Source organism: Chlorocebus sabaeus, chromosome 13, assembly GCF_047675955.1.
Source record: "Chlorocebus sabaeus isolate Y175 chromosome 13, mChlSab1.0.hap1, whole genome shotgun sequence".
Lineage (NCBI taxonomy): Eukaryota > Metazoa > Chordata > Mammalia > Primates > Cercopithecidae > Chlorocebus > Chlorocebus sabaeus.
The window spans coordinates 42,478,013-42,489,322 of NC_132916.1; the positions used below are offsets into that span (position 1 = coordinate 42,478,013).

At 38.8% G+C, this 11,310-nt stretch overlaps 1 protein-coding gene across 1 annotated transcript in view; it reads left to right on the top strand.

Moving 5' to 3' along the window:
* SLC35F1 (solute carrier family 35 member F1) overlaps positions 1-6,480 on the top strand; it is a 420,547-nt gene extending 414,067 nt beyond the window's left edge. The window contains exons 8-9 of the mRNA XM_038000977.2: positions 4,937-5,162; positions 6,042-6,480. Of these exons, the coding sequence (XP_037856905.1) occupies positions 4,937-5,161 (225 nt within the window). The 3' untranslated portion in view covers position 5,162; positions 6,042-6,480. The remainder of the gene's footprint in view (positions 1-4,936; positions 5,163-6,041) is intronic.
* Positions 6,481-11,310: the final 4,830 nt, after the last annotated feature.

Here is an 11,310-nt window from a genome sequence, read left to right on the forward strand (position 1 = left end):
GGGGCCTGTAGTGTGTGTGTGTGTGTGTGTGTGTGTGTGAGAGAGAGAGAGAGAGAGAGTGAGAAAGAGAGAGTATTTTTTTAAAGAGACAGCTTGTGTATAGTGTAGTGGCAGGTATAGTGTAGTGGCAGCACCATAGCTCACTGCAGCCTCAAACTCCTGCCTCAGCCTCCTGAGTAGCTAGGACTACAGGCATGCATCACCACACCAGGCTAGGAGCCTTGAAAAAGCTACACCGAGACATATGCTTAAAGGGACTCTTTAAGGTACACTTCCCAGGGATAAAGGAAAAACCCAGGCCCACCATATAGAAGTGGTTGGTACATATATTCAACAAAAGTAGAGCTGAAACCCAGAGTCCACTTTGCGCCTCTCTAGGGATCACTCATGTTCTCCTCTGCTGACCTCTGCCATGTTTTCAGTCAAGCTAGAAAAAGAAAGTTGCCATTGAAGCATTGCCCTCTTCTTCACATAGTCTAGTTGATGTATTTATAAATGGACTTTGAAATGACTTTCAAACCACATGATTTTCCACTTGTATAGATTTAGGTTTATTAAAATTTGACTTAGAAGTTAAATGCCAAAAATAAAATGAAAATTTGGTCTGTGATGTGCTGAATGCCACAGGAACTAAATAGCAATCCAACTGACAGGCCAGCTTTCTTTCTAAGAGCTAGGTTTAACTCTGGTTGGAAGTTAAAGAGCTTTGTACAGGCTTATTATCCATCCTCCAAGCCACCTCATCCTGTATAATAGCTTGTGTCTCAGTCAGATTGTTTTAAGCAGCACTCAGGGATTTTCAGTATGTACAGTGAGTGCCTTCTGACCTGTGTTCTCAAAGAGACTCATGAAGGTGAAAAAGACAGCAGCAAAGTAAACAGCGTCTGCAATATGGTCGTGTTAATACAGGAGTTATCCTTTCTCAGATTCTTAAGGCTTCCAGTTAGATAAAATGCAGGAAAAAGTGTGTCTGCAGCACCGAAAAAACAACATATTCTGATGGCTACAGTTTGCAAAGGGAAAGCCCTTCAAGTACACTTTGGATAGCAAGCAGCCCCAGCTCTCCAGTGGAGACAGCCAGCCTCTGCCTGAGCTTCCCTTACCTGTAACTCAGAGACAGTTTTCAGTCCTCATGTAGCATTCCAGAGAAGTTCCTGTTCTCTTTACTTGGGGAGGTAGAAATAAGTATTTCTTTGCAGTTGGTAAGTTAAGCAGCCTAGATTGTGCAATATTTTTGTCTGATTGATTGATTTTTGAAATGAACGCTCTACAAGAAAAGTGCACCATCCAGAATAGGGGGTCATTCTATTAGGCATCCCTGATTCAATTTTCTTTTTTCAAGTTAAGCTAAAAAGAGGGAAAAATAAAACTTTTTTTTTTACTTTTATTTTTTAAGAAGCAAACCTTTCTCTCAACATTTATAACATTCAACATTTATCCTGATTAATCATAATGCTTGCTTGACTGCTGTCTTTTTGGGCTTGTATCTAAAATGAAAAATTTCTCTACCATTTATTCATAAAGCCTCTTGGGTGACTTCCAAGATACTTCCACCCTATAAAATCCCATGCTCTCTATCTTTGGAGCTATTTTTTGACTGAATTCCATATGAATTAAATAGAAGTGCATTAAAAATAAACTATGTGTTATTATGCTAAAGCTGTGTCCCAAGAAAACAATTCTGTAATGAATTTCTCACTCAACCTGATGGTTCCATGTCCAAAAAAGGGATGATCCTTTAAGCAGTACATTAAAGTATCATTTCTTACAATGGTGAAGGCATTAGCTTTACAAAATTTAACAGTATATTCTTTGTCATATTGATCAAGTCTAAAATCATAAATGGAGAGGAATCCAATCCTTCTACCTGGATACTCTGTATTCAATCCTTTCCTGTCTCTACCACTACATTATTTCAATTGCCAAATCCTGCCCACCCCAAGTTTATGACACCTCTATGCCAGTCCACTGATCAGCAGCCCTGAGTCTTCTATCCAGACTCTGGCTTTCTTCATTGTCTCTTCCAATTCATCGTCCTATCACACTCCTCTGACTGACCCCAGGTTTGAAGATGATTTTTGGAGTCAATGATTGTAGATTCATACTAGGACTTCCTTCTTAACGGGTTTTTGTTGAGCATTTTATGTACTAGAAAGGCATTGCATTATCTAGTTTAAAGCTAAAATGTTTGAACTACTCTACTGGTACAGGCTGATTTTTTTTATTATGTTTCTTTCTTTAGTCTGAAACTTCCCCATTATTCATTCAAGATAAAAAAAGAAATAGCAGATAATATTTAGTAGATGTCTACATGGTGCCAAGCTCTGTACTTGGCATTGGTCAAACAAGACACATCCTTGTAATCAAGAGACTATTGAAAAAAGACAATTTAGGCCAGATGCGGTGGCTCACGCCTATAATCCTAACACTTTGGGAGGCCAAGGCAGGCAGACAGCTTCAGCCCAAGAATTTGAGACCAGCCTGAGCAACATGGCAAAGCCCTTGTCTCTACAAAAATACAAAAATTAGCCAGGCATGGTGGCAGGTGCCTGTAGTCCCAGCTACTCGGGAAGCTGAGGTGGGAGGATCACATGACCCCAGAAGGCTGATGCTGCAGTAAACCATGATTGTGCCACTGCATCCAGCCTGGGTGACAGAGGTGAAACCCTGTCTCAAGAAAAAAGAAAAAAAAGACAATTTAACCAATGATTATATCAGATTATTATAAGATATATCAGTATTGCTATGATAAAATAAGTGCTATAGTAATAACAAAAAAATAATAAGAATGAAGCTAATGTGAATTGAATGTTTGCAGCAAGATAGAAACTGTGATAAGTGTTCTTCTACATGCCTTATGGAATCTAATCTTTTAACCAACCTATAATAGGTGTGCTTTACTGATAAGGAAGCTTGGACCTGGAAAGGTTAAGAAATGTGTCCAGAATTGAAGCTAGAAGGTGGTAGAGCTGAGATCTGAAGCCAGCTTGGTGGTTAGAATGCAGGGATAACTATAAAATGCTCATTCGTCATCTATCTACCTCCATATGCTGCAGTAGAGGCAGGTTCACACCTCAGACCCTTTGCTTGAAACTAGAGACGTATGGGTGGAGTTTTGAAAGTGAAAGTAATTAATAAAATATTTGAAGTGATGATAATGTTAGGAACAGACCTATTTCATTCACCAAAGTTTCAGGTAAAGGGTGAAGCTCCTGAATATAGAATTTCAGGAAGCAAATTTGAGTGTAAATAGGTTTTCTGAGATCATACATGACTGTACTGTTAGTGTTCTTTTTCTACCATTTTATTTTACAAATTTATGAATCAAAGAATAAGGCACATTTATTTTCATTGGGAAAAGTAAATTATGTCAAGTTAATTAAGTGAAACTGTTACAAACTGAGTCTAGTACATAAATCCATCTGAACTAGGGTTATCATGGTTTCAATGTGAAAAATAAAGGAATTGAGGGACAGGGTGTGGAGTGCTCTAGAAAGAAAATCAGAAAAGCATCTTTAGTCTTAGCTCCCTTGCTGCTGCAAAAAGAAAGAAAGAAAACAACACTGTAGAAGGGACGTTTAGTTGCAGGGATACCTTTTTTTATGAGCCATTTTCAAGACTCCCTTTCCTATTATTGAACTACAGTTAGAGCCATCTTTTAGCTTTTTATTATAGCCTTGTAACTTACTTCATAGGATCTCTGGGTCATTTTCCTGTCTTCCTTTCTTCCAACTTCCAATTAATTTTTGTCTTTTTAGCAGTTTTTAGTTCTTTCAGTATTAGCATTAAAAAGGACAATAAAATTGATCCCTTTTTCCCCATGGACACAGGATGTGGTCAAGACTGGGATATTAGCTATTGACTGAAATGAGATTTGGCATGCTGTAAGTGCATTGTGTTGTTTTTGTCTATCTGTACCTGTTTGGCCACTGAGACAATTAAGTCCTAAATGGTAGGGATCAACATATGTTTCATTTCTCTTTCCCCAGTACATAGTTCAGTGTGTGATATAGAGAAGGCATATAAGAAACTATTCATTTAATGAAGGAGGGAATGAATGAATGAATGAATGAATGAATGAATGAATGAATGAATGAAACACAGGAAATGGCAATACTCATATTGTTACCATACTCTTTCCCCAGTAACTACTGAAGTAACTACTTCCAGTGTAACTACTCAAGAAGGTCTAGAAGTCATAAATTTCCAAAAACATACGTAAATTCTTGCGACTTGTATAAACCAGTATTTTCTCTCCCTCTCCCCCCAAACTCTCTGAATTGTCAAGCAAGTAGATTAGGAAGCAGAATGTTGTATATACAGTCCTGTTTGGTTTTGTTTATAGATCAGTGGGTCAGGAATGGAAAGTTATACTATTTCTTTCTGTCCAAGGATAATCTAATCTTGCAAAGATATTTACCAAAGTCAATAACAATTCCTACTAGGAAGACAAATAGTGTCTGAATTGGATTAAGGTGTAACGAGAGTGCCCTGATGCAGCTGTCAGTGAGCCATTCGTTGTTTATGGCTTCATTACAGCCCTAAAGGGGATATCTGTATTTCTCTAAGTTTAATGAAGCCACAACCAACCAACTTTTTATTGAGTGATACTGGAGATTTTTTGCTTTTAACTTGATGCATTTTAAGTTGTGCTTAACTAGTTCTCGCGCCATACCAGATCCTCAGATTGGCACTTTAGAGACGATTAGTGAAGTGTTCCTCTGTGTTAACCACAGGGTCTAGGAAAGACAAGGGGAATCAATAGGACCAAGCCAGTTTAGGATGAGAAAATTCATTCTCCATCAAGGGTATTGGCCAACTCATCACGCTGCCTGTTCTGAGAGGAAGCAGCTCTGTTCACATCTCTCTGTGCCTCATTAATGTGTCAGTGGTTCTGCCCTGGCTGTCAAATGACTTTACTGTTGTGTTTTTTTAGTTTTCAGGACTTTATCTCCTGTCTTTCTTCACCATCCTCATTGGGCTGGTGCTCTACTCCTCCACCTCCACCTACATAGCCCAGGACCCCCGAGTGTATAAGCAGTTCCGCAATCCTTCAGGACCTGTTGTGGACTTACCGACCACAGCTCAGGTGGAACCCTCAGTCACCTACACCAGCCTGGGCCAGGAGACCGAAGAGGAGCCTCATGTTCGTGTGGCCTAGGGTGAGGCCCGCCCTGCCCACTGAGGCCAACTCATTGGCCATGTTTTTGCCCATCATCTCTGTATTGTACATAGAGAAAGGTATTTACTAGGTGCAGTTTACACAGGTGGACTGCAAGGTAGCAAATCCTCTGAAAGCTTGTGAAAGGAACAAGCTCAACATCACTGGAGACACAGGCTCTAATCCACCTGACTCGGAAAGATGCCTAGCTAATGTGTATCCTGATCACAACTCCCCTGCATTCATTACTGTGAAAACCTTTGAATCAAAAGCAAGTATTATTGTTATTATGATTTATATTATTATTATTGTTACTGTTATCACACCAACTTTCAGGAGGATGTTTTGTACTCCTGACGGAAATTATTGCCAGAGCCACATGTAGTCAACATAAACCCCACTTTTCTATGGCAATTCACTTTTTAAGAGTCATACTTTATTTTTTTGCACAGACTATATGAGTGATGCATGCCACAGGAGCTCCACCCCTGAGAAGTTTCCTTATCCTAGGGACCTGGTGGCTCATGGTTTCCTCTGTTACCTGTTGGATTGCCTGCTCAATAAGTATTTTGTGCTGTGACCTTTGTAGGGAGGGGCAACTGACCATATAATTCTCTATTCTAGGAATAGATATAAAAGAAACATTTTAGCCTTTTTATATTTTGATCTCTGATTACTCCAGGCCATTGCCTTTCTGTTGTGCCTCATGATTCTGCTAATCAAGTCCCTGTAATAACAAGATAAGGACTGTTCCATTTCTGTGGCTTTTGGGAGCCCCCAGAAATAATATCATCTGTGTTTAGGGCAGTATATAATTATAAAATCTTTCTGCCCCTCCCTGTAGCCTCTCTTCAAAAACTATCTTTTCTTTTTTTTCTAGATTTCCTTAGTGATAATATGGAAATTAATCAAGGCGCTGGAAAAAGCCATGGTTCTCTGCCCTTTTAATTCTGTGACACCTTTTTAAAAATACACCAGCATGGAAATTACCTTTATTGTGGAAAATCATTGGTTGTGCCACCTCCTAACAAAGTCAAGGTGCTGATGTGGAGCAGTCTTTGAAAATGGCTTAATTGATCTGGCCACTTTGCAGTGGTAACGAAGTCATCATTGAAAAAGTCTGGCATTTTGGTCATATTTGGCATCCATTCAATAACAGGTATATTGACACAACATTCTTATGGACACAGAGAATACTGCAGGATCCTGATAAGACTATGAATGATATGTCACTAGTCTAATCTGTTGCCCTTAAAATAGCCCTTTTTTCAAACACAGGAAATTAAGAAACACCACAGACCTCTATTATTTAGAATAGATTCTATGTGTCAGTATGTAACGTACTCTTTTAGTTTGGCTGACTTCAATACCGTTCAAAAAGATCCTCAGTGGAGTTACAGGGTTTATAGGGGAAAAATACATGTTTATGAGACACTGGGCAATTTAAATCAATGTATGTTACACAAGCAAGCAAAGCAAAACACCAGTGGGGTCTCTGGAAAGTAAAAGGACAGACTACAGTAGAAGGACTGATCCCAGAGTGCCTGTACAAGGCCTAAATCTGGCAGGCAAAAGCATCCCTCACTGTCTGTCAGCACCCACATTGCCTTTTTGCCTGCCTTCTACACTGGGTGAGTGGACTTACCCTTGGAGATGGAGAAGAAAAAATCTCTTCTCTGATATTCAGATGTAATGGTCATCTCAGTTCAGCCCCCTAGGAAACATGTTTTATTTTCCATGGGGAAAGTATCAGTGTTAAAGCTCTATCAAATCAAAACAACTGTGCCAACATCATCTCTCTGCTACCTTTCAACCAATTAAATACCTTTCTCTGAATATTTTGTCCATTCAGATCCGAAGACCTTTAAAGACTGTGGTTTTATTTTTGTGTTTACATTCCTTTGGTTTGAATAATTTGCTTGATTTATTGCATTTTTAGTATTTATTTTAAGCCAGATGTTTTTGTCTTTGATTCATTTTTATGACATTGATTTGTAGACACTTAGTAAAGTCTTATGAGAAGCGAGTGGATGAAATTATTTCCAAGTCCACTCGGTAGACTGAAGTTTTTTAAAAATATAAATTTCCAAAAAGTTTGCAATCAACAGATGGCTAAAGGTTGCCATCTGAATTATTTTATAGGATATTTTAATTGACTCCATTGTATGGAAACCAAGTGTGAATGTTAAAATGAATTCGCTGTATACCCTTTATCATTCAGTGTCCTTGTACTGAGACTTTCATGTCCCTGGGTGACCTCAATGTGTTGGTTTGTCTCCATTTAGAAAGGTTGGTAATATATTGAATTGTTCAAGATCAGGAGTTCCAGACTGACCCTTCAGGAAAAAAAAAAAAAATTGCAAAGAACAAATTCTTTTTCTGTGTAAAAAACATCGATCCTTTGGGAATGGGGTGGGAAATGGGGGTAGGACAACATTAACTTTAGCTGTTTTAGTTTCTGAGATTTCATAACCTCAGTAGACACCAGCAAAAATTTCAGTTTTTAAGTCCACAATCAATCTCTCCTCAATGAATAAGACTTTAGCAATTTGTGCAGAATTTGATCGGGTAAAAGCAAACCACAGTTCTCCTAAACCCTGCTAGAGATTAAGTAGTGGTTCTCACTTCCTCAATGAAAACTTGCACTGGGGATAGCGCTTGCCTTGGTCAGACCTTCCCACATCTACAGACTCTCAAATACATGACCAGGTGACCAAGCAATGGAAAAATTTGCACCACCATGTCCCATGAAATTGTTTCAATGTTTAGTTTAGATATTGCTAACTTGTGCTATTAACCTTTTGACAAGCGTGTAGTATTGTTTGTTTTGGGTTTCTTTTTGATTTATAACTATTTAGTAGTCCCCAGCTAGCTACCAGTACAGATTTTACCCCATGGGTAGGATTCTATTGTTAAGCCACATAACAAAGCACACTAATTCTGACAACACTGCAAATGGAAAATATGAACCAAAAAAAATTTACACCGATAAGTTCAACAAACTGTCCATTTTTGATATTTGCATGCTCCCCTATGGACTGGCTGTGGCAATGTAATGCCTGTATAATGTTTTCAAATAAAAATAAATGCTTTATGAAAGCACCGAATTCTTGGTTTTCTTTTGTGTTTGTCTGCACTATGACAACCATGGAAGCAGCTCCCTTGGGATGCTAGAAATAGCAACAAAAGTAGATGGCTGGGTACATGTCAAAATAAAAACCAGAAAGAAAATATTTCCAAATTAGGAAGGCACAATTGGTCTCAGAACTATCGTTTCAAAAGCCAAATTAAACATGTTCATAGTTTGCAAAGTTAATTATTTACCTGGGTACATAAGAACTCTCTGGGGCTTCAAGCCCACATTTAAAACACATGTAAGACAATATAAATTTACCCCCAAGAAACGGTTCCTCATAAAGAAGAAAGTTCTGTGTATGCTGGCTTTGGCACACAACAGACTTAACGGATGAGCGTTCTTCCAGGGTGCAATGTTTATGAAGCAGAGATTGCTCATATTTCTGCTCAGAACTTACACAGTATCTTATAATCATCCCTCCTCCACTAACTGCTGTCACTTTGCAACCCCTTCAGTACCTAGATTGTAAATACATTTACATGTTCTTGTCAATTTTTGCAATCAGACCTCAAAAATTAAATAAGCCAAGAAGACTGTGTGTCTGAGTTATATATTAAGATTAATATTTAAAGAAAACATTCATTTTTCAGGAAAAAAGGAATTGTAGCACACTAAGTGCTTTATAAAGTGCTCTCAGGTTGAGATCCATCATGAGCTGCTTTTATAAATAGTTGGAATAGCATGTACTTAACATAAATAATTTGCTTGAGAAATGTGACACTCAGTTTAAATAAGTTTTTTTCCTTGAAAAAATGTAAATCTTTCTCTAAAGTATTGTTTACTTCCATTTAGTAAGCTCTTTGATCAAAGACGAAATAAAGTTGAACTTCAGCCTAGCCTCTGTCCAAATGTCCAGCAATTCCAATTGATGGGGGCTCAGATCGTATATACAATAAATGTATGTCATGTTTCCAATGAATTAAGATTTGTTTTCTTAAGAGAAAGAACTGGGTTTTCTAAAGAACTTGAAAGTTCTTGCAATAGTAATATAAGGAAGCACTTGAGTGATTCTCATGACTATTAGCATGAGAGAAAAATAGAAACAAGTAAAATTCAGCAGGAAGGCTGTAATTTATTGTCTTGATGTTCCACAAGAAAACAAATCGTAATGTCTAAAATAACAGGAGCTGAAATTAGATCCAGTTTATATATTTTCAGTGCCCAGCAAAACACCTTGCACATGGAAGACACTCATACATCTTGTTTTAAAGTAATCAAGCTTCTAAACCATAAATACAAAGTACAAGGGTAAGAATTCTATTACAAAATGTTCCTTTCTTCTATTACTCTTGAGTACTTTGTTTTTCTGTAAAATTCCTGCGTCTTGGAAAGGAAGAAATCACCATGTCCACTTAAATGCACCCTTCTAGGGAATTTTTTACAATCGCTTACAATATTTGGCGCTTCAAATTCAGGCCCAAGGTATGAAATAACAAAGCAAAGTTTTGTTTTGTTTTCTCCTGCAAATAGTGTTTTGAATTTATAATATTCCTTCTTAGTATATACACTGATCTTTCTTTTTTCCTTCTTTTCTTCCTTTTTTCCTTGATTTCTTCTCTTTTTCTTTTGTTCATTTTTTGGTCTTTCTTTTTTCTGCAAGCATAAACAGAGGGTTCACTGTGAACCACCTGCTAGGCAGGTCCTTTCATTGTCTATGTGTTAAAAAAAAAAAAAAAAAAAAAAAAAGGAAAAGAAAAAACATTTAATTCAAAAAAATTGTAATACAGCTGGAAAGCCCTTCCCCTACCAGATGGCCTTTCATCAGTGCCTGAAAGGACAAACCTTGATTGTGCATCACTTTTCAGACAGCCAGAGAAGTTGCCTCCAAACACCACTGCAGCCTGATTAACAAGGAAAGCTAATGATCAGGGTGGAGGTCTCTGCAAATAGGCTCTAAGACTAGGGCCATCCATCTGGATGGACAAAGGCCTGGTGTGGACAAAACTAAAATCTGTAAAAGCATGCAAATGAGCTTGTTCACTGAGCCTCAGCATTAGAGCTGGGTACCAATCCCATAACGCTTGAAGAATAATTTCAAGACAGATAAAGGTAAATATTACTTTACACAATGGAGAATAATCTTCCTGAACTCACTGCCTCATACTGCTGGTATAGGTTAAAAATGTAAATGTTAGGTCACATAATAGATGACAGAGCTACAAGGGGACATTAAGTAAGCTGAGTATGCAATTCATTATCCAATGGTTGATACTTTGAAAAGTGAAAGTAGGCACTCAATAAGGATGCCTGGACAACAGGTGTAGACCTGGTCCATCCCAGATGAACCTGCCTGTGTGGTCACTGGCTTTAAGAAATGCACTGGTCCTGCCCTCCCCCTGGGAGGCCGGCAGCACGGTGGATTGCTGCATCTTCCTGACACAGCGGGGTGGAGGCAACCACCTGCTCACAATGGTAAGGGTGTTTGTAGATTCTTAGTACTGGAGGGCAGCACGCTGGCCTCACCCTGACTGTTCAGACCTCTTTCTTTGAATCATCTATGGCCAGGGTTGGTAGAGCACTGAGAGGAGTTCCAGTGGTGGTATCTCAAGCATCTTCCCCGCTGTTTCATTGCTAAATGTGTAAAAATGTAAAAAAGCAAGAAAGAGGCCGGGCGCGGTGGCTCAAGCCTGTAATCCCAGCACTTTGGGAGGCCGAGATGGGTGGATCACGAGGTCAGGAGATCGAGACCATCCTGGCTAACACGGTGAAACCCCGTCTTTACTAAAAATATAAAAAATTAGCCGGGCGTGGTGGCGGGTGCCTGTAATCCCAGCTACTCGTGTGGCTGAGGCAGGAGGATGGCATAAACCCGGGAGGCGGAGCTTGCAGTGAGCTGAGATCCGGCCACTGCACTCCAGCCTAGGCTACAGAGCAAGACTCCATCTCAAAAAAAAAAAAAGGAAGAAAGAAAGAAACAGGTGACCCTAAAAGAGGCAGTACTGCTGGAATTATTTAAAATTATTCATAAATTACAGTAGAAGCCTATACACCCATCCCTTTCAAGAAATGCTGA